General features: G+C 40.5%; 2 protein-coding genes across 2 annotated transcripts in view; both read right to left on the reverse strand.

Annotated features, from left to right (window-relative positions):
- Positions 1-478: 478 nt before the first annotated feature.
- On the reverse strand, positions 479-8,492 carry LOC106080443 (long-chain-fatty-acid--CoA ligase heimdall). The gene is made up of 5 exons (XM_013241836.2): positions 7,793-8,492; positions 7,334-7,734; positions 1,270-1,564; positions 914-1,204; positions 479-853 (listed from the first exon to the last, which is right to left on the reverse strand). Exons 1-5 carry the CDS (start codon positions 8,471-8,473, stop codon positions 479-481), a joined length of 2,043 nt encoding a protein of 680 aa, XP_013097290.2. The 5' UTR covers positions 8,474-8,492.
- A 7,046-nt stretch (positions 8,493-15,538) lies between these two features.
- The window catches only part of LOC106080492 (long-chain-fatty-acid--CoA ligase heimdall), a 33,057-nt gene continuing 24,395 nt past the window's right edge, over positions 15,539-24,200 (reverse strand). Inside the window, exons 2-7 of the mRNA XM_013241873.2 lie at positions 17,402-18,135; positions 16,943-17,343; positions 16,573-16,867; positions 16,228-16,518; positions 15,876-16,173; positions 15,539-15,796 (exon numbers count right to left, since the gene is read on the reverse strand). Of these exons, the coding sequence (XP_013097327.2) occupies positions 15,720-15,796; positions 15,876-16,173; positions 16,228-16,518; positions 16,573-16,867; positions 16,943-17,343; positions 17,402-18,070 (2,031 nt within the window). The 5' untranslated portion in view covers positions 18,071-18,135 and the 3' untranslated portion in view covers positions 15,539-15,719. The remainder of the gene's footprint in view (positions 15,797-15,875; positions 16,174-16,227; positions 16,519-16,572; positions 16,868-16,942; positions 17,344-17,401; positions 18,136-24,200) is intronic.

The following is a 24,200-nucleotide window of genomic DNA, read 5'->3' on the forward strand; positions in this document are numbered from 1 at the left end:
ATTGGTCCATAGTCTGTTAAAGCTACCAATCACCCTGAAAGACTTAATCCGCCCATGGAGCGGATGATTTTCATACGATTTAGCCGAAATTTAGCCTGTTCTGTTATGACTTGCAAAAACCTTGCCCAGTATGGTCCATATGGATTCATAATCTGATAGACCTCCCATACAATCCCATGAACATTCAAATTTGTCTTCTGGAGGCCTATGGAAGGCATTTTTCTGATTTGTCTAAATCTTAGTGTGTGGTGCTCTATTAGGTAAATACATGCCAGGACAGAAAGACAGACTTACACATATCTCTATATCGACATGGAACATATTTCGGGCCTTTGTTTATAGTTCAAGGTGCTAAAAAATAGGGTAAAACACGAACAAATTAAAAATTTATGTTTGTTTTTTTTTTTTTATTCTGTTAATCGATTTGTCTTTCCTTTTTCGCGTGCTTACATGCTAAATTTAATCTTCTTTCAATCTTTCAATTATTATACATTTCATCAATAATCTTGGCATATTTCGAGTGTACAATGTTACGACGAATTTTCAAAGTGGGACCCAATTCACCGGTGGCTATTGAAAAGTCATGGGGCAATACAGCAAAATATTGCACCTGTTGGGCTTTGGAGATGGCATGCTGATTCGAACTCTTGATGCCAGCTTCCAAAGCTTTTTGAATTTTATCATCGAGTTGTATTTCCACACTATTGGGATTGAAATCATTGAAATTTTCAGGCCACTCTATGTGAAGCATTTCTGAAAGTTTGGTGTAATGCAAGTCCAGTGAAGCCAGCCAATCAAGGGCTTCGGGCAAAAGTGTATCCATAGGATAGCCAGTGTCAGCATCGATTTCAGTCTTAAGAAAAGATTAAAAAACAACACATAAGAGAATGTTTATCTAATAAAAAATGCTAACCTTGAATGTTAAAAGTGCTGTCACATATTTGCGATGATCTCCTATGGCCACAGCATTGCTGATACAAGGCAATTCCTTTTTAATAAGATTCTCTATATAAGCAGGTGGCATATTTTCTCCACCTGCTGTTATGATCAGCTCCTTAATGCGTCCACTGACATACACATTGCCTTCTTCATCCAAATAGCCGGAATCTCCTGTCATAACATAACCATCCTCTGTTATAGTTTCTTTGGTCTTTTCGGGTTCTTTTAAATAGCCCATAAAGTTAGAGCGACAGCGTAATAGAATCTGAAAGATTATAACATGGACTTAACAAGCACTGTCGTGAAAATGGAAATAATTTCGTTTCTTACCTCTCCCTCCCCCTTCTCATTGGGCTCTTGAATTTTCACTTCCACTCCCTTTATGGGCTGACCCACGGTTAGCAAGTTGGGCTTTTTCAAAGAGAAAACCAAGCCACCACTACTCTCGGACAGCCCATAGACATCTGTCAAGGGTATATCCAAGCTTAGAAAGAAAAGTTTCAATTCCTCTGAAACTGGAGCTCCACCAATTATGGTAACTTTACTACGATCCAAGCCCATAGCTAGCTTAATGCGGTTTGTTATTATGGAAGCCAACCAGTGTTTCATGAAGGAAGTGGGATTGCTGCAATGGTAATAAGAATGAAAGGGTTTTAATATAAATTGGGGAACTAAAAAATCGCACTTACGAATCAGTAACAACCGTTTTAGTCCCCCTGTGTCACTTTGGTCATAGTACTTCCCATTTGCAAAATTGCAAATTGCAAATTTTGCCCATAAACATTCCACTAAGGCACAGGGGCAAACTCCTCACATATCAATGAGTGCAGTCCGATTCAAGTTTAAGCTCAATGATAAGGGTCCTCCTTTTTATAGCCGAGTCCGAACGGCGTGCCGCAGTGCAACACTTCTCTTTGGAGAGAAGTTTTACATGGCATAGTACCTCACAAGTGTTGCCAGCATTGGGAGGGGAAAACCACCGCTGTAAACTTTTTCTCATGGTCTCGCCAGGATTCGAACCCGACGCACAGCGTCAAAGGCGGACATGCTAACCTCTGCGCTACGGTGGCTTCCGAATTAGAAACAAGCAAAAGCGAGCTAAGTACTGCCGGGCCGAATTTTATATACCCTGCATCATGGATGTCATTTGTCAAGTCTATAAAGACATACCGGGCAAAGGTTGGTAGACCATTGCGCAAAATTTCAGCCAAAAAGTAAAATCGGGTGATCAGTTTATATGGGAGCTATATCAGGTTCTGAATCGATTCAAATTCGATCCATATTCAGTACGTATGTCAATGATCGTGAGAGAAGTTGTTGTGCAAAATTTCAGCCAAATCAGACAAGAACTTCGATCTCTAGGGACCCAAGAAGTGCAATCGGGATATCGGTTTATATGGGTGATATATCAGGTTTATAACCGATTCAGATCATAAACTTTTTGGGGTCTTAGACCAATATTTCGATGTGTTACAAACGGAATGAGGAAGTGAGTATACCCCATCTAATGGTGGAGGCTATATAAAAATCCCACAGATGAATCAGTAGCAACCATTTTAGAGCCGCTGTGCCATTTTGGTAACATCATCTCATTTAGACATATAAAATCCGATGCAGCAGACCCAACGTAGGGCGCTGGGAAGGTTGAAAAAGAGGGTGTAACAACGGTAAGAAGGTATTTACAACGATTCTCTGAACCTTTAAGATAACCAAGAACGCCACAAGTAAATCCATATAAATACCAGATCGACCAAATGCTATTGACCACTATTTGAGAGTCCAACTAGGTGTTCCTGAGAGAATACCTTTCCCAAAGACATTGGGGTAACATTTATCCATACTATGGATACAACACAGTATCCATGGAATCAGAAGTCAGTACTTCTGGTTACTTCTCAAAATGAACTTCACCACGAAGACCTCGAAGTACAGAACCAGGTTACCACAGTAAACATCCGTCTTACGGCGGGCTACAAAGCCTTTATTCATCTACAGAAGTTCAGACCCCGATTCTCCAACGAGGCATACCTTCCTCGAAAATATAGGAGCTCTAATCCAGGTTTTACTCTGAAGCATATCTTCCACGGAACTATTGGAGTACCGATAAGACTTTGCCATGGACCCTGGAATATCGATCTAGAACCATTTCGGAATAACACAGGAGTTCTAAACAAAGTCTCCGCTCTAAACAGGTTTCAGGCCTAAAGGTTTTTCTTATCGGCACGAAGTATTGACTGTCAGACTCAAAGATTCAAACCTTCTTACTTCCCTCGCTAGCCATATCCCTTCTAGGCAACTAGAAAGTCTATGAATTTTTAATATACAACTTCCCCAAAGACATTGGTATACAACGGCCTCAGGCTGGTTAAAAAAAACCAAAATAAGCATCCCGGATTCACTGTACAAAATTCTAACCTCACAAAAACCTTTTCCTTCCACTAAACCCTTGGACTTTTGACTTAAATCTTCCTCCTCAGCATACCTTTCCCTTAAATTTGAACTACCAACGCAATTGTCCCAATGAACTCAGGAGTACCGACCCTGACCTAGGACCGATTAAAAACCAAAATAAGTTTCCTGAATTCACCGAATAAAATTCTAACGTAACAAAAAACTTTTCCTTTCACGAAGGCCTTAAATTTATGACTTATGACCTCAGGAGCATACCTTTCCTTTAAAATTGGACTCTCGCCGAAATAGTCCCAATGAACTCAAGAGTATCGACCATGGTTTCTACTCGAAACGAACTTCACCATGAATACCCCCGAGCAGCGAACTAAATCACTGCCTCAGTGGGATAGAAAAGCATTTTCTCATCCATACCGAAGTAAAGACGCAGGTATGACATTGGGGCATACCTTCCATGAACCCAAAGGAGTTTTAATCCAGGTTGTTGTTGTTGTAGCCACATGTCTATATGTGGAGGTGGCAATCCTCGTTTAGCTTCTATATGTAGCAAGCTCGTTCCGATCACCGCGGTCGATCACTGCGTTGCGGTGCCGGTGACATTCTCTGCTCGATACCGCTAATTGTCTGCGACTACGATTGCAGCTACTCCGTATGCAGCATTCCACTGTCCACAAGCTGTGGACGCGCCTGCTAGCTCGCAGCTCAGGTTCTCGTGATTACAGATCGGACTTCAAAGTTCCCGACCGTGTGGTGCTTACAATTATCCAATGCGGAGTCAATCCCAGATTTTCTTCTAGAGCATACTTTCCCCGAAGAGGTTAAATTAACGACTAGGCTTTTTCCAATCGATCCAACAGTACCGACCGAGGTCTCTCCTCAGAACAAGCCTTACATTGAAGACTCCGTTGTGCCAACCAAACTCTTCGCTCAAATCGCCTCAGACACAGCGTATAACGGGTTTTCTTAAGACACAGAAATACAGACTCAGGAGCATATCGAATCCTGTGGACGCCAGGATTCGGTATGCGCGATCGCTTCTCAGGCGCCGGAGAGTAAAGCCTTTCCTCATTCATATCTTAGTGCTGACCTAGGGCTGCCCAAAGCATATTGCACCATGTGAACTACTGGCAGCCAAACGCAACCTGTCTAAAATATCCAAATACACAAACCCAAGTTACCGAAAAACCTTAAAACTATAACCGCATTGTTCCATGAAGATATCCAGTTCCAACAAAGGTATTTTCCTGATGCATTAAAGTAACATCCACTTAGAAATCGGAGTTCAAACTCTGGTCTTCCTTTAAAAAAAAGGTAGTGTACTAACAAGACTTTTCCCTTTGTCCCAGGATTACGAACCCAAGTCTCTTGAAATTAGACCCAATGCATAGACCACGTAATAGCATTCAATGTCTCCACCCTGAACGTACCTCAGACGCTGGAGAGGAAAGAATTTGCTAATCGTCACCGAGGTACCAATCCAGGTTTCCACAGAACTAGCGTAGTAGGACGCTAAGGAACTTAACTGGAGCCGGGAGCGGTTGGAATTTTATATCTAACAACAGGCTTTTCTCATCCTCTCTGATTATGTAAATGTCAATTCTAGTGGAGACAGCTCGGGAGGCAAAAGAGATTCTCAGTGTACATATACCCCTAAGTCGGTGAAGTATCAACCCGGGTCTCCGCCGAGGTCACACCAGCGGTGTTGGCTTAAGACCTTTTTCATGGAGAAATGTAAACCTAAGTTTTAATTCAAAACAAATCTTACTCTGGAGAGAAGACTCTAGAGTGTCGATCCAGTTCTCTCTCTTTTTGTAGGCAAATGAAAATTTGCCCATGAACATTCCATTAATGAATAGGGGCAAACTTCTCACATATCAATGATAGCAGTCCGATTCAAGTTTAAGCTCAATGTAAGGGGCCTCTTTTGTATAGCCGAGTCCGAACGGCGTGCGCCGTGTGACACCTCTTTTCAGGAGAAGTTTTTACATGGCATAGTACCTTAAAAATGTCACCAGCATAAGAAGGGGACATTTTTTATGATGGTCTCGCCAGGATTCGAACCCAGGTATTCAGCGTGATAGGTGGACATGCTAATCTCTGCGCTACGGTGGCCTCCAATTTTCGTATAGCCGTAGCTCAAAATCTTTCCCCATTGACATCTGAGTACCGGGTTTCCCAAGGGATACAGCACTACGTTGAAGACGTTCCGAGTCGACGTACCGAAAACATCCTAAAAATGGATCCCACAAACAACATTTGTCTATCTTTCTTTCTTTGTAAATAAAAATTTCGTCAAAAATCAGATGGATAAAGGAGTCTCAGTGTTCATATTTCTTCTCTAAAGGGAAACATTTCCGCCGATATCACACCGCTGAGGTTGGATTAAGACTTCTCTTATGGACCCAGATATGTAAACCCAGGTTTCAACTCAAAATAAATGTCACTCAAGTCAAGCGTTCAAGTCAAGAGTGTCTCAATGTACAACGTAGACCACCGTGGCGCAGAGGTTTGCATGGCCGCCAATGTCGCCGAACGTCTGGGTTCACATCCCGGCGTGAACGACAGAAAATTTGTCAGCGGTGGTTATACCCATACAAATTCTGGCTGCAATTGTAAGGTATCGCGCCATGTTAAATCTTCTCCACCAAGCGGTGTCGCGGCACTTCGTTCGGACTCGGCATAAAAAAGGAGGCCCCTTATCATTTTAATCGGACTGTACTGCTTGATATGAGAGAATTATCCCTCTTTTCCTTAATGTTCATTCACTTTCGCTAAATGCAAAATGTTCTGCCCATATCACACCGCACACGTTGGAGTAAGACCTTTTCCATTGACCCCGAAGTATCAACCTAGATCTCCACTTAAAACAAAAATATCTCCCATAACAAGATTTTAGAGTACCGACCCAGGTCTTCGCAGGAAGCACCGTAGCCAAAAGCCCCATTGGCATGTGAGTACCGATCTAGGCTTCCCAAATGGAAGCACTAAATGGAAGCCTGGCATCAAAGATTTCAATTTTTTCCCCTAAGTGACCGAAAAAGAACCCTAAAACTGTAAGAAGAAAAAAAAAAAGAAATTTTCTTTTTCCCCCCTCTGGCTGTGAATAAGTATAGACTTTGGCTGTGAATAAGTATAAACAATTTTCCGTGATGCCGGGAATACCGACTAGGGTCTGCCCTTAGAATAAACTTCGGTCTGAAGTCTCCGGAGTGCCGATTCCGGTCAACTTCATGATTGCACCTTGAGCCACGGAAGGAAAAATCTTTCCTTCTTGGTGGAGGAAAAACCACTCACCTCACCTTGCTGCAGTTCTGAAGTCTCAGGAATACCGAGCCCTGTAGAGCCAAATCTTTCTTTTTTGACACAGTCAAAAACCACTCAGGTCTCCTGGAGCATACCTCACCTCGATGACACAATGCCTTCACTTTAGAATCACCGCCCGATTCTAACCTCTAAGCTTTACACCCCACTCTTAGTGGATAAATCTCTTAAGATGTTCATTTGAATGAATCATAAAGCGGGACGTCGGGGTTAAAGTCGACGAATTTTCCCGTAGTCAGAGTAGAGGCAAATTTGCTCTATGTCCCGGTAAATGTTTTTATTCTGTAGAAATGCTTTCAGACTTTTCTGTATCATTTTAAGCCTGAATCGAGGTAAGTTTACTCAACTCTGACTCCAGGTTAATTCTCCCAATATCAGAACCTACTCAAATATCCAAAGCTATTGGGTTGCCCAAAAAGTAATTGCGGATTTTTCATATAGTTGGCGTTGACAAATTTTTTCACAGCTTGTGACTCTGTAATTGCATTTTTTCTTCTGTCAGTTATCAGCTGTTACTTTTAGCTTGCTTTAGAAAAAAAGTGTAAAAAAGTATATTTGATTGAAGTTCATTCTAAGTTTTATTAAAAATGCATTTACTTTCTTTTAAAAAATCCGCAATTACTTTTTGGGCAACCCAATATGTTTAGCTGTTCTTAATACTTACCCTACCATCTTATCCAAATGATACTGCAGCATAGTCATACGAGCCTTATAAGTAAAGCATCTCACAACTCGGGAAGACTCAGCGTTCACCTGCATTAGCTTCTCATGCATTTTTTCAAAAACTCTGGGAACACCAATAAATACAGTAGGTCTGACTTTGGCAAGTGTTTTACCCAAGGTACCCTTCAAGGCATTTCGATCGGCAAAATTAACATTGGCACCATTAACCAAGCCCATAAATATGTCAAACACTTGGCCAGCTACATGATTCAGGGGTAAATAGGAGACAAATGTCTCCTGACCAGGCATCATGCCTGGTAAGGATCTGCTGATGGCTTGGGCGCAATATAAAATATTGTCATGGGAGAGCATAACGCCTTTGGGCATGCCCACAGTGCCGGACTGGGATACAAAAGTTTGAAATAGAAATCGAAGATTTTTAATCATTTTCACCACTTACCGTAAATATAAGCAAAGCACAATCGTTGGGCGCCACCTCTAGCTCTCGCATTTGCAACTCTTCGCGCAGTGTAGTGCTAAATTTCATGGCCATGAGATCACACCAGCGATAGTAACCATCCTTTTGAGCCTTCTCATCAAAGCCAAAGGGCCCGTTTAACTGTACCACAGCACGCACTTGAGGCAAACTGGAACGAATGGAGCTTACCTTGGCCATTTGATAACTGTCATCCACCACCACTACGGTGGCATCTGAAGTTTCGAGTATATGAAAAACCGTTTCGGCAGAATTGGTGGTATAGATGCCAGCCGATACGGCATTGATGCGAGTGGCAGCTAACTGTATGTAAAACCATTCAGGACAATTCATGGCTATAATGCCCACCGAGGTACGTGGCTGAACACCCAAATAGAGCAAGGCCAAGGCGACTTGTTCGACATTGCTTTCATAATCCTCAAAGCTGACCGTTTCCCAAATGTCTTCCTCTGCGTGGACATTATCTACGTTTTTTGTGGGAAAGGTCAATGCTGGCAAGTTTTTATATTTCTCACAACACTCATGGAAAAATTCCGGTATGGTCTTGGGTTTGAATTCGGCCATGCATTCTTCGTTAGCCCTCAACATGACAGGATCATTTAAGGAGCTGGATGTATAACTAGTGGCAGGCTTAGGCGAAGACATTTTTGTGATTGTTTGTTATAAATTTGTGCACTTGTCTTACTTGAAGATTTTTTAACAAATGATGTTTTCCATTTGAGAGATGTTGTAAAAGACCTTCTTGCATACCTAAATCCAAAGATGTTTCAAAAGCAGCGGAACGACCATTGACCAAATTATACACAAATACGACATCGTTATCGTTTGTTCCATATTGATAACAGCTCCAGTCTCATACATCGAGCCATAACACTCAAGTTCATTCATCCTCCATCGAGGGCTTATTGAAGAGTTTTGACCTCAAGTGACTTAGCACAAAGAAAATGATAAGAGACCTGGAATTTCTGTATGACCAAGTGCATGGACTCAACTTAGAGCCACAACCTATTCCTGGTGATGTAAAGTCCATTTGATTTATGATAAGAATATCGAGTAGAAGGTTTATCAATGAGTGAGCGAGAATTTTCCGGGATTTGAAGTCGAGTTACAGTTTCAACAACAACTGGCATCCAACGCAGTTTTTCTTGTAAGACAAGAGTCGTATTTATCCACCCAATCATTCTGGTAACAAAATAGCCCAATATCTCTTTTTGACTCTGCAACGGACCTCAGGGCCACGATGGTCTCCAACATTTTTTAAATACCTGAGTACCTGTGTTCTTCTGCATACACTTCTACACTACAGTACATTCATAGAAAAGTCCAGCACAATACAGTTGTAACGACAGGTTTCCCCTCGTGTGCTAGGGTAAAACTCGCGGGGAAGGGGTCCGTCACAAAAAATTTATATTTGCAATGACTAGAGTAGAGAACACGTAATATGTTTCACTTTTCACAAAGAGGTTAGTATCTTAGGAAGAATGCTTATCACAAAGTCTGAAACGGCGCTCGAGAAGGCAGCGAAAGCGGGCAGTGGCTGGGTGTTGAAGGTGGAGACCTGGAACCGTACTCCAACATCCGAGATGGATTGCACGACAGACACAGGTGAGTAAGACCTAGAACGGTACTTCCTCGTACATAAACGTTCAGATCGCGGCTGGAACTCGGTTAGGCGACAGTCATTGGCTTCGACAGAGTCAGACGATGCGGGCCGGGAACTGCACTCTCAGGGCTGTGGCTAATGTCCAATGTTTGATAGCAAATCGATGGCTGGGTTGTACAAGAGGGCGAAATTGAAAATGTGGTACTTTACAGAGGATCAACACTATCCGGGCTTATCTGCCAGTGACTTGGTTTGAGCAGAGGCCTGGAACAGCACTCCCAAGTGAGGCTATAGCGTGGCGGGGATCGTCAGAGTTATACGGAGAGGCAGTCAGGTTCAGTGTTGCCGTTTTTGGGAGGTTTTTACCATAATTGGTAAGTTTTCGTTCGCTTGGTAGGCTGACCTCAATTTTTGGTAGGTACTGTACACTTCTTGTGCTTTTTGTGTATTCCTTCAGAGTGCAGAGTAAAACTATGGATGTCGAGGGTCAAAATACTGTTATAAGGGGTCTTACTGCTTCAAATTTCATATGGTTCAGCAACAAGGGCTTAAGTTCTGATACTGAATGTAACTGGTACGAGCGTTAAAGGATCTCTTCCAGATTTGTTAAATTCTGGGTAAGAAAGAGCGGCTTTTGAGCGTTCAATCGGAAAAGGGGGGATCTGCAGCTGTATACAAATATGACCAGATCACGGCGAAAATGGGTAGTAAAGAAGCATTTTTTTGTCTTTCAAACTTTTAAATCGGAGGATCTCATTATCCAAACTTGGCGGAGTTGTTCCTTGAAATCAGAACAAAAATACAACTTTTCTTATGGAGATATCGGTTAAAAGAGTGTTTTATTAAGATATAGGCCATTTTTGAACTTTAGGCTGTAGAGTGATTTCAACAAACAGACGGACAGACATATCTAGATCGTATGTGACTGTAGCGACAATTTAGCATGTATACATTTTAGGGTCGAAAATGTATAATTTGATGATGATGAAAACTGCCAACTCTTCGTTGATGGGTATAAAAACCATATTTTTGGGTTGTAGAACATTTAATAGGTTTGGTTAGGAAATAATTTTCTTGAGTGGCAACACTGGTCAGGTTACTTTGGTTGTCGAGTCACAGTGCGGAAGTACGGAAGATGTCTCGGGTTGTTATGGTGCAGTGACCACGTAAGTACGCAGTCTTGCTAATGCAAATCGGCGACAATACGGTGCAGCGACTACGAAAGTACGCTGTTGACAGAGAATACGTGGCGAAAGTACACTGTTTGAGATGCTATAAGGGCGAAAATATGGTTTTACGAAGCTTTAACGGTGTAGTGACCACGAAAGTACACTGTTTTGTGAAGGCACAACTGCTGATATACGATGAAGTAATCTCGAAAGGACACTGTTGAGGGGGTTATAGTGGTTAGTGTTTACGAAGTTTTTATGGTGGAGTGACCACGAAAGTGCACTGTTTTGTGAAGGCACAACTGCTGATATACGATGTAGTGACACTGTTGACGGGGTTATAGCGGTTAGTGTTTACGAAGCTTTTACGGTGCAGTGACCACGAAAGTGCACTGTTTTGTGAAGGCACATCGTCTTTGAAGAAGTACGGTCCAATGATGCCACCAGCCCATAAACCACACCAAACTGTGACTTTTTCCGGATGCATTGGTAGCTCTTGCAATGCTTCTACCTGATCTTCACGCCAAAATCGACAATTCTGTTTATTTACGTACCTATTGAGTCAAAAATAAGCTTCGTCGATGGATGATAAAAGTCACGCAGTGAATTTTCTGAACAGAGCACGCATTTTGATAATAAAATACAATGATTTCCAAGCGGTGTTCGTTTGTAAGACGATCCATGGTTAAATTAGAGACCAAACTGACGATATTTGACAGAGAAATGGAACACGAAACGTGCGTGAGTTGTTTAAACCAGTGTTGCCAAAGAGATAATAGCTATAAAATCACCCTTTATATATTTCATCTTCACGTTATTAAAAGCCCCTTCCATGTCCAAGAAGGTCGCCAAATTGAAGACACCATTAAGGGCACTTTCAAACGACCGATCCTTAGTGTACGCATTCTGCTAGTCGCATACGGGTGAAGTATTGAGGTGTTCCGCAATACATGTGTCAATTTGTCTCTTTAAAGTTTTCAAAATAAAGGCTTGTCGACCTGTGGTCCTTGGGTAGAGAATGCCTCGGTTTTTCCGCTTTCGGGATAAAAACACCCTAACTTCCCGCCGCCTAGTCGGTACATAGCCCAGGAAAACGCAGTTCGAAAAAATCACCATCGATAGTTATATCTAAATAGGCGCTGGTCTGGATCATATTTGATTCAGGCGCCGAGAACTCTTATGCAAGGCACATTTTCAGCGAAATCAAGCAGTAAATCCACTATTTATCGGATGAAAACCCTTAATTGAATGATCGGTCTATATAGCAGCTTTATCTGAAACATATTAGGGTCAGATGTCGGTCATCTTAATAGAACTCACTGTTTCAAACTTCAGCGAAATCGGATAATAAATGCAGATTTTATGTGTTTCAGACACATAAAATCATGGGCATATTTGCCCATGAACATTCATGGGCATTTTGCTTTTTGGCACAGGCGCTCCCATTATTTATCCTTATTCGACGTCTATTTTAACGGAAAAGTGCTTTATATTATTCTCACTTGGTTTATGTAGCAATTGCTACTAAATGCCACAACCTTCAAAGACTGTTCAAGAGTCATTGAGCAGATAGAAAAGAAAGACGTTTGACATAGTCCGCAGTCAGAAAGCCTCGAATCCCAAGGATTTCATCACCAACTAACGGTATCCGTTTGCATCCTAACGCTACTCGTCCGCATCCTAATGCAAATTCGCATCCTAACATTGATTCGTACGCATTATAACACGACTTGTACGCATCGTTATGCTGACATGTTCGCATCCTAACGTTAATTCGTTCGCATTATTATGCGACTGGACTGCATCCTAACGATGTTCGCATACTAACGCTGACTTGTTCGCATCCTACCGCTGATTCGTTCGTATACTAACGGGTCTCGTTTGCGTCCTAAAGCTGACTTGCTCGCATCCTTACGCGCACGTTCGCATCCTAATTCGTTCGCATTATTATGCGACTGGACTGCATCCTAACGATGTTCGCATACTAACGTTGACTTGTTCGCATCCTACCGCTGATTCGTTCGTATACTAACGGATCTCGTCTGCGTCCTAAAGTTGACTTGCTCGCATCCTTACGCGCACGTTCGCATCCTAACGAAGATTCGTTCTCATCCTAACGCTACTCGTTCTTATCCTAATGCTGACTTGTTTGCATCGTAATGTTATTCGTTCGCATCCTAACACTGCCATGTTCGCTTCCTAACGCCGATTCGTTCGCATCCTAAGCTACTCGTATCCTAATGCTGACTCGTTCTCATCCTAAAACGACTTATCTGCATCGTAACGCTACTCGTCTGCATCCTAACGCTGGCTTGTTCGCATCCTAAAGCTAATTCGTTCACATTATAACGCGACTTGTCTGCATTCTAACGCTGACTTGTTCGCATCCTAACGCTGATTCGTTCGCATCCTAACGCGACTCGTTCGCATCCTACGCGACTTGTCCGCATCCTTATGCTAACATGTTGGCATCATAAGACTGATTCGTTCGCATAATAACGCGACTTGTCTGCATTCTCACGCGACTTGTCCGCATCCTAACGCGTCTCGATCGCATCCTAATACTGATTCGTTCGCATCCTAATGTGACTCGTCTGTATTCCAACGCTGATTCGTTCGCATCCAAAGCGATTTGTCTGCATCCACTGACTTGTTTGCATCCAAAGGCGATCCGTTCGCAACCACACTACATTCCACACCCCCTCTCCCTAACTAACCAAATCTAAGCCCGTCGAATAAGAGCACTGCCGGAAGACAATCGAATACCAGACAATTCGCGACTCGTTCGCATCCTAACACTGATTCGTTCGCATCCTAATGTGACTCGTCTGCATCCCACCGCTGATACGTTCGCATCCTAACGCTGATTCGTTCGCCTCCCTAGCGATTTGTCTGCATTCTTACACTAACTTGCTCGCATTCAAAGGCGATCCGTTCGCATTCAAAGGTGATCCGTTCGCATCCACACTACATTCCACACCACTCTCTCCCTAACTCTGTTCTTCTCTTTGCAGATTCCTGCGGTGAAACCAATGGTGTGCGTATAAACCAAATCTAAGCCCCTTGAATAAGCGCACTGCCGTAAGACAATAGAATACCAATTCGAAATACAATTCGAATGCCAGAAAATACGAATACTAGCGGAATCCTTAATCTCTAGAAAGTTTTACAATTGCGACTTGTCCGAATACCGAATCTACCCAGCCGAGTGGCTCAATTCCCTAGAACAGGCACCCACAGGCTAAAAGCGACTCACTAACTGACGCCAACCAATACGGCGTACCGAAATGTTTAGAACACCATCTTGAATTGTAACTATTAAAGTATATCTTATATATAAAAATCAATTTGTGTTTGGCTGAACCGATTACCTTGAAATTTTAACAGATTGTGTACGTCGGTTTGGAGGAAAACATAGGCTATATAATTTTTTGATATGCCAAAAAAAATGAAAGGCATTGAAAAAAGAAATAAAAATTTATATCCAAGTACCCAGAAAGTAGTCCTAACCCTTTGGGGTTAGCAGAAAAATTGAACGTTCATATCAATATGGGGCTCAAATGAAAGGTATTCAGGAGTAGATAACGAATCTGGCATTAAAAATCAGATCGAAGTATAGACGCTCACCCCACATCCCCAAAAATACCCCAAATTGGCATATAAGCCAATCATGGCTAAATGGGACTCTATTTGTTTGTGTGGTCCGTATAAACTCAAAAACGGATGAATCGATTTTCTCGAAATTTTCACAGATTGTGTACATTGGTCTGGAAAGGAACATAGGCTATATACTTTTTCGATATCGAAAGGGGGGCGCACCCTTCCCCTTACCCCAAAAACACCACCCAAAATAAAAAGTTGACCTATCGGAACAATATGGGTATCAAATGAAAGATATTCTAGAGTAGAATATGAATATGGTCTCCGAATTTGAGTCTAAGCACCCATCGGGCCGCCCCAAACCCAAAACTCCCCCAAACAGAAATATTGGACGTTCATTTCAATATGGAGCTCAAATGAAAGGTATTCGGGAGTAGATTACGAATATGGCAAAGAAATGAAGTCCATGTAATGTGAGGTATCCCCACCTCCAAAAACCCCCTACACGATCATATTAACCGACCATGGCTATATGGTACGAAAGTAATTTGGGAGAAGATTAGGAAAAGGACATTAAAATTAATGTTAAAGTATCTAATAGGTGGCATTTATCCTCTTTAAAACACCTCAAATACGTTATTTAACCTATTATGACAATATAGGACTCAATGAAAGGTATTTGAGAGTAGAAAAGGGGACAGCCCCAAAGCACCCCCTTAACTGAACTTATTTCCCGAACATATCAACCTGGGGCGCAACTTGAAAGGTTTTCGGGAGTAAATAACGAATTTCATACCTTTTTTAGGGCAAAGTGGCGTAGTGCCAGCCTAAGCCCCAGCCCCAAAACGCCCTTCAAACAGTACATATTTTTGAGGACCAGGGCAATTATTTGCTTAAATGAAAGGTATTTCGGAGTAGAGCAAGAATTTTACATCTATATTTGATTGAAATGTCTCTCCCCATCAAATGGATATATAGACCTATCATGACAATATAGGGCTCAAATGAAACAGGACTAATTAAAGACTGTGGAAATATGAGCCTCATAAAAAAGGTATTTGAGAGTGAAGCACGAAGCTTATACTTACTTTAAGAGGCAAATGATAGGTTGTTCATCTCACTTCCAGTATGCACCCTAAAACGGACATATATAACCGCTACAATATAGGAATTGGACTTGTTTACCTCTGCGCATTAATGACACGAACTTAACACTCTACCAAAACATGACTTATATATCGACCATTACAATATAAAGCTCAAATAAAAGGTAGCATTAGCTTGGAACCTTTATCGAATCGCGGCTCTGGTCATTCTTAAACAGTTTTATTTGATATTCTTTGTTTATTCAAACTTATTTTTACAGTACTTTTACGTATTAGTCATCACGAAACTTACGGTACAACGTATTATTTATCGTACAATTTATAGTATTGATTATTGTTAAAATGTTGTAGTATATATTGTACAATGTACTGTATTGCTATTTATCGTACAACTTGTTGTATTACTTATCGCACTAATTATCGTACATTGTGTCTATGGTCTTAGCATATTTCGAAAGAACTATGTTACGGCGGATTTTCATTGTTGGTCCTGTGAGAGATAAAAGACACATTAGAATATTTTGTTGATCACCTCAGCTTTTTTTTTGTATATGAATTCCTTCACTTACCCAATTCTCCGGTGGCTATTGAAAAATCATGCGGTAGTATTCTAAAATATTGCACTTTTTGAGCATTGGAAATGGCACGATTATTATATCGCTTAATGCCATCTGCCAAGGCCTTGCGGATTTTACAATCTAATCGTACCACAACGCTATTGGGATCAAAGTCCTTTAAATGTTGAGGCAATTTGATATGAAGCATATCTGAAAGATGGGTATAATACAAGTCCAGTGTTGCCAACCATTCAATAGTTTCGGGTAATAGCTTATCCAAAGGATAACCCGTTGAGGTATCTATATGGGTCTAAGAGGAAAAAGCTTTTAGAAACAGAGTGGTATATGAAATTGTTTTACTTACCTTAAATGTCATGAGAACTGTAACATATTTCCTTCGATCCCCAACGGCCAGCACATTGCTTATACAGGGCAACTCTTGTTTAATGAGGGTCTCAATGTAAACCGGTGGCATATTTTCACCTCCCGAGGTTATTATCAATTCCTTTATGCGTCCTGTTATATATAAATTACTTTGGTCATCCAAATAGCCGATATCTCCGGTAAAAATAGAGCCATCTGCTCTAAGAGTTTCGCTAGTTTTTTGTGGTTCCTTTAAGTATCCCATAAAATTGCAGCGACTTCTTATAAGGATCTGAAAGGGTAGATCTTTCTATTAGGGTTTCAATGATATTTTTAAGTTACTTGCCTCTCCTTCACCCGCTTCATTGGGCTGGTGTATTTCTATCTCCACTCCCTCCAAAGGTTTGCCTACTGTTTGCAGATTGGTTCTATTTATGGAATAGACTAAGGCTCCACTACATTCAGACATACCATAGGCATCTGTCCAAGGTAGATCCAGGCTAAGGCAGAAACGTTTTACTTCTGTGGAGGCGGGAGCTCCTCCCACCAGACATTCTTTATTGCGCTCCAAGCCCAAAGATGTTTTGATTCGATTAATAATGGCAGAAGCCAAATAGAGTTTCCAGAGAGGAGTTGGTTTACTGAAGAAAATATATAATTTCGTAGCCCCGTGTTTGCCAGGTTACTAGATTTCTTGATTGGAGTTGCCTACTCACCCTTCCATTTTATCCAAATGGTATTGCAACATTGTGTTCCTGGCCATATTTGTTATTAGTCTTACCAATCCTGTTCTATTGTCATCGAGTTGCATGTATTTCTCCTGTATCTTCTCATAAATCCTAGGCACTACTATAGTCATAGTAGGTCTAGCCGCCATAAATGTTTTTTCCAAAGTACCTTTCAAAGCATTTCTATCGGCGAAATAAACAGTGGCTCCATTGCGCATGCTCATATTGATGTCGAAAATCTGGGCGGCCACATGATTCAAAGGCAAATAGGAGACAATAGTCTCATGGCCAGGAGTAATATTTGAAAAGGATTTGCTAACAGTATGAGCAGCACAAAGAATATTATCATGGGAGAGCATAACACCTTTGGGCATGCCAACAGTACCAGACTGGAAAATGCCAACAAAAGAATTTTACAAAAAAAAGTAATTTTTTCAATTAACTTACCGTGAATATCAACACAGCACACTCGTTGGGCGCCACTTGCAGTTCACGTAACTTCAATTCTTCCCTCAAAGTTGCATCAAAATCCATCTCCATTAAATCTGGCCAACGATAGTAGCCTGGCCGCCGGGCACTTTTATCAAACTCAAAGGGACCTTTTAACTGTACCACAGCTTTTAAAAAAGGCAAGTTAGACTTTATTTCCCGAACTTTGGACATCTGATGGCTGTCCTCTACTACCAACACTGAGGCATCAGAAGTTTCGAGTACATGGTAAACAGACTCCGCAATATTTGTGGTATATATGCCAGCTGATACCGCATTTATGCTAAGAGCTGCCAACTGTACATAAAACCATTCGGGACAATTAAAAGCCAAAATTCCCACCGATGTACGAGGCTCTACACCCAAATATAGTAAAGCCAGAGCAGTTTGTTTCACATTTTTCTCATACTCCTCGTAAGTTATAGTCTTCCAAGGAGCTTCATTTTCACCCGGGGTCTCTTGATACGCAATCGCTGTTAGATTTTTGTACTTTTCGCAACATTCATGAAAGACTTGTGGTATAGTTTTAACTGGAAGCTCTTCCACACTTTCTTTAGATGCTCGAATTTTGACTGGATCATGTAAGGAACAGGAAGTGTAACTGGTGGCGGTTTTAGGCTGGGACATCCTAATGAAGTTTTTTTTTTTTTTACAAAGGTGGTGACAAAGAAGTGATGACAGTAGGAGAGAAACTGCAAAGAGAAAAAAACCAAATAGCAGAGTAAATCATTCCTATTCTATAAATATACAGTGAGCGTCAAAACAAAAATGACTAACCATAAACTACTTAATAACTTACAGAGAGCGTAAGAGAATGTCCAAACAAGACTTAAGCAATTTATCACATAAATAAAACTGCACTCAATCATGATGGTAAGCGTAGATGGTAGAGTTTGACCGACCTGTGAAAATAGGATAGTTCATTTTGTGACATCCGCCAGGGGGGTAGACCCTTCCCTTAAGCCCAATTTTCAAAAACGCCAGATTTCGGAGATGGTTACGTCGATTTAAACGAAATTGTGTATGCACAATTATGGCAACCCAAAAACACATAACTGGTATAAAACTTTAGGGGGACGCCCTGCCCTAAAATCCAGCAAAACGGATATGTTTACCGATTGAGACAATATGGGCATCATGTGGAAGGTATTAAAGAGTAGAGTACGAACTTGATGAAAGATAATTGGAAGTAGAATGCGAAACTTATATAAAAATTGTGGGTCAAGTTGCGAGGGCCACTCTATCCCAAAAACCACCCCCAAACGTACATGTTGGCAGATCGAGACAATATGGGTTTCAATAACAGGTATTTGAGAGTAGAATACTTAACTAATGTAAAAATTTGGGTTATATTCCCAAGCGGGTCGTCCAACCCCAAAATTATGCATCAAATGAAAATTACGTAATATAGGACTTAAACGAAATTTATTTGAGAGACACATATAAAAATTTTGGGTCCGCTCCATCCCAAATGGACATGTTTACCAAACGGGACAATCTGGAATTTTAAGGAAAGCTATTTGACAGTTAAATACGAATATAAATTATTTTCAAATTTGAACCATGTTAAAAGGAGCGCAGACACATAAGGATGCAGTGCAGCCCACCGTGCCTGATAGTTACATATTAAACAGATATTTAAATAAGTTGCTCTTCATTTGAAGTGATACAAGAATTTGAAGTTAATTTAGTAAAATTAAAGATTCCCGGTGATGATCATGTAATGATCGTGGAATAGCCATGGTGAAGCTAGGGGAAGACGTGGATTATCACGCAAAGAGGTGACGTACACTCAGAGGGAAGTTGGCTGCACAAAAAGCTTGAACAACACACTGGCTCAATTTCAAAATAAGTAGCCTCGAAAATGTAAAAGCTGGAGAAAAGGAGTAACAAGTAAAAGCGTGCTAAGTTTGGCCGGGCCGAATCTTACATACCCCCACCATGGATCGCATTTGCCGAGTTCTTCTCCCGGCATCTCTTCTTAGGCAAAAAAGGATATAAGAAAAGATTTGCTCTGCTATTATTATATTATTAAATGTTGGAGACCTGTGTAAAATGTCAGCCAATTCGAATAAGAATTGCGCCCTTTGGGGGCTCAAGAAGTAAAATAGAGAGATCGATTTATATGGGAGCTGTATCGGGCTATAGACCGATTCCGATCATAATAAACATGTATGTTGATGGTCCTTAGAGGATCCGTTGTACATAATTTCAGGCAAATCGGATAATAATTGCGACCTCTAGAGGCTGAAGAAGTGAAGATCCCAGATCGGTTTATATGGCAGCTATATCAGGTTATGGACCGATTTAAACCATACTTGGCACAGTTATTGGATATCATAACAAAACACGTCGTGCAAAATTTCATTCCAATCGGATAAGAATTGCGCACACTAGAGGCTCAAGAAGTCAAGACCCAAGATCGGTTTATATGGCAGCTGTATCAAAACATGGAATGATATAGCCCATTTACAATACCAACCGACCTACACTAATAAGAAGTATTTGTGCAAAATTTCAAGCGGCTAGCTTTACTCCTTCGGAAGTTAGCGTGCTTTCGACAGACAGACGGACGGACGGACAGACGGACGGACATGGCTAGATCGACATAAAATGTCGCAACGATCAAGAATATATATACTTTATGGGGTCTCAGACGAATATTTCGAATAGTTACAAACAAAATGACGAAATTAGTATACCCCCCATCTTATGGTGGAGGGTATAAAAATGTGCTAAGTTCGGCTGTGCCGAATCTAGGGAACCCATCATCATGGATTTTGTACAAAATTTCCACAAACAAACTTATTTGAAGATATTTGTGTGTTATACTTACCACATTTTTGTCAAATCAGGCACAAATTGGAGCAGTTAGGGGCCGTAGACATATATTCGGGTGTTCGGTTTATATGGGAGTTATATCAAGTTATGGACCGATTTGTACCATACTTGGCACAGTTATTTCAAGTCATATCACTATTATTGTAAGTGTAAAATTTCAAGTCGGATAACAATTGCGGTTGCCAGGGACTCAAGACGCAAAATAGGGAGATCGGTTTATATGGGAGCTATATTAGGTTAGCTGATTTACACAAAACACTCCGTGCAAAATTTCATCCAAATTGTATAAAAATTACGGCTTTCATGGGCTGAACACGTCAAATCGAGAGATCGGTTCATATGGGAGCTATTGGGTTGCCCAAAAAGTAATTGCGGATTTTTCATATAGTCGGCGTTGACAAATTTTTTCACAGCTTGTGACTCTGTAATTGCATTCTTTCTTCTGTCAGTTTTCAGCTGTATCTTTTAGCTTGCTTTAGAAAAAAAGTGTAAAAAAGTATATTTGATTAAAGTTCATTCTAAGTTTTATTAAAAATGCATTTACTTTCTTTTAAAAAATCCGCAATTACTTTTTGGGCAACCCAATACATCTAAATATTAGCCGATATTATTACCCGATTTTGCTGAAATTTGGCACAGTGCACATGCAGTGTTAGACCTGTCGACATCCCCATCGGTCTACATTTCGACATAGCTGCCATATAGACAGATCTTCCGATCTATGGTGTTGAGCCCATTAGAGACGCATCTATTATCCGAATTTGCTGAAATTTTAACAAGGTCTTATGTAAGGCTTTTCGACTTCCCTGCCGTATATGGTTTAGATCGGTGTATGCCATATATATGGTTCAGATCGGTATATAGCTGCCACATATACCGATCCCCCGTTTTTAGTCCTTGGACCACAAAAGCAGCGTTTTTTACCCGATTTCACTGAAATGTGATATAGGGAGCTGTGCTAGGCGCTACGGCATCCGCGTTTATCCGCGGTCTATATTTCGATATAGCTGCCATATATATAGCGATCTCCCGGTTTAAGGTCTTCAGTCCTCATTTATTATCTGATTTGGCTAAAGTTTGGCATAGTGACCTATTTTAGGATTTTCGACATCCGGTCTATATTTGGATACAGCTGCTATATTGACCGATATTCTGTTTTAATAACTTGAACGGTGAATTGTATTTATTAAACCACTCGACGTCCGTGCCGAGTTTGGTCTAAATCTGATCATTTTTCAAAGTTCGGCACGGCCGAACTTAGTGCATTCCAACAACTGCGCTAAGTATGGTTCAAATCGGTCCATGTTTTGATATAGCTGCCATATAAACCGATCTTGGGTCTTGACTTCTTGAGCCTCTAGAGGGCGCAATTCTCACCTGATTTGACTGAAAATTTGCACATAGTGTTTTGGTATCACTTCCAACAACTGTGTTAAGTATGACTAAGCTGTCATATAAACCGATCTTGGATCTTGACTTCTGGAGCCAATAGAGGGCGCAATTCTCATCCGATTTGGCTGAAATTTTGCATGAGGTGTTTCTCTCATGACTTTCAAGGTGTCTAATATGGTCTGAATCGATCAATAACTTGATACAGCTCCCATAAAAACCGATCCCCCGATTTTGCTTCTTGAGCCCATACAAGGCGCTTTTCTTATCTGAATGAACTGAAATATTACACAACGACATCTACAATGGTCAGCATTCATTTATGGTCCGAATCGGACTATAACTTGTTTTAGCTCCAATAGCATAACAGTTCTTATTCAATATTCTTTGTTTGCCTAAAAAGAGACATCGCGCATAGAACTCGACAAATGCGATCCATGGTGGAGGGAATATAAGATTCGGCCCGGCCGAACTTTGCACGCTCGTACTTGTTTTATAACACGATTTGTGTGCAACAAGAACAGCAACAAAAATAATAATGCGTACTTATGAAAAAACGAAATGTCCGCAATATAGAGACTTTTATGCCGATGTCTTCACCAGTGTAATCTGTGAAAAGAAAAATACGCCAAACCAGCCACGAAATGAACTAAAGTGACTTGTAATGTGACCTGTAACTTGTATTAATAGGGGTGAATTTACCCCAAACATCCTGCGGGGCCCTGCAGGACTTGGGACCAGTGCTGAACTGGCGATTTCGCCGGTTTTCAGTGACCAATGGCCAGTCATCTGACTATCTATAAGACCGGTGATTTTCATATGGGCATGGTATGCCTATAGACTAATTATTTTAATCTGGTCATTGCATCGGTTTAAAAAACTGATAATTTCACTGGTTCAAAAAATCGGTAATTTCAGCGGTATGAAAAAGTGGGTCATTTCCCCGGTTAAAAAAATCCACCAATTCAACGGTTTGCAAAAATTCGTCATTTTCCCGGTTAAAACTGACACATCAATTCACCTTTTATAATTTTTTATAAAATGTTTATAATTGTTTTTTTTTCAGGCACTACAAATTTAAAATATATAAACAAGGGAATTTAGGGGAAACTAAATCCATAGGAACAATATTCTCACTAAGCCACAGTTACGAAAATGCAATGTCCGCTTAGAAGAGTTTTTAGTGGCTACAATTGAAGTAGCCCAAAACACAATTAAGAGTTTGAGTCGAGCAAGGATTTTAAGTACGGCCACCTTTCCACTTTTTCACTTTTCAGAAGTTTTTCCACTAATAACTCTTGAAAAAGAGATTTAGTTGTAATTTTAGTTATTTTTTTAAGGAGATATTAGCATTTTAAGTTTTTTTTGTACACCTCAATCTGATCCACATGTTATCTACAACTTAAGGAGATACAAGCATTTTAAGTTATTTGTTAAAACTAAACTTTAGTTAGTTTGGTAAAGAAAATATTGTACTCGTATGTGCTTCGCAATTTTTCAACTATCACACTTCCCGTGAATATTTTAGCACTTTGTGCCTTAGCTTAACTTCCTTTTGTTTATGTATTGATATTTGTAATTACCTTAAGTTCTAAGTTTCCAATCGAAATGTAGGCTTTTACTCTTAAATCGAGACTAAACTGGGGCAATGACAGATTTATGTTTATATGGCTATACAGCAAATTGGTCAATTTTCATTTTAATCAATTAATTGCACAAGATCAAGGTGTAAATTATCACATTAATGACACTTATTATTTGAGGAATAATTATAACCACCACTATAGGATAGGAGGTTTACTATTGATAAATCAGTAAGGAAAGGCAAAAGTCGTTTCCATACTGATTTATCAATTATTCTTTCTTTGCATATAAAGAAATACCAGGCAATGAACTTGACAAATGCGATCCATGGTGGAGGGTATATAAGATTCGGCCCGACCGAACTTAGCACGCTTTTACTTGTTGATGCTCACGCTGCAATTCAACTCAGGCGTTTTGAAGTGATATGCGGACGTGCTAACCTCTGCACCGAGGTGGCCTCTGTGCCAAAGTAACACCTCAGTTGTCACTTGATTGATGGGCAAATGTCGATTTTGCATAAAAACCCCGTACTCTGGGTATATCAAATAAACAAATTCCTTCACAACAGTTCCGAAGCATTGTTTTACATTTCCTTTAACTAGACAAATCGATTCTATTTTCAAATTTCCGGTTATTTCCTAAAAACTAACATAAATTGTAGAGCACAAACAAATTAATGAGTGTGGCGTAAAAAAGTTAAACTTTGAAATTATCGTAAAAAAGAAGCATCTAAGTGATATGAGCCATATTCATATTAAAGTGGATTTTGCAATCTGTCTGATTTTCCATGAATTGCATGCTCATTTTGCATATCAATAAAATGTTGCTAAATTTCGCATGCTACTCCAGTGCAGTTTAATGCGAGTTAAGCCATTTAAACCCTCTAATAATTTAAATATCATTCAATGTTTTACTAATAGTTTGCTTCCTTTGAAAGTTTACT

The sequence above is a fragment of the Stomoxys calcitrans genome, chromosome 3 (genome assembly GCF_963082655.1).
Source record: "Stomoxys calcitrans chromosome 3, idStoCalc2.1, whole genome shotgun sequence".
NCBI classification, from domain to species: Eukaryota; Metazoa; Arthropoda; class Insecta; order Diptera; family Muscidae; genus Stomoxys; species Stomoxys calcitrans.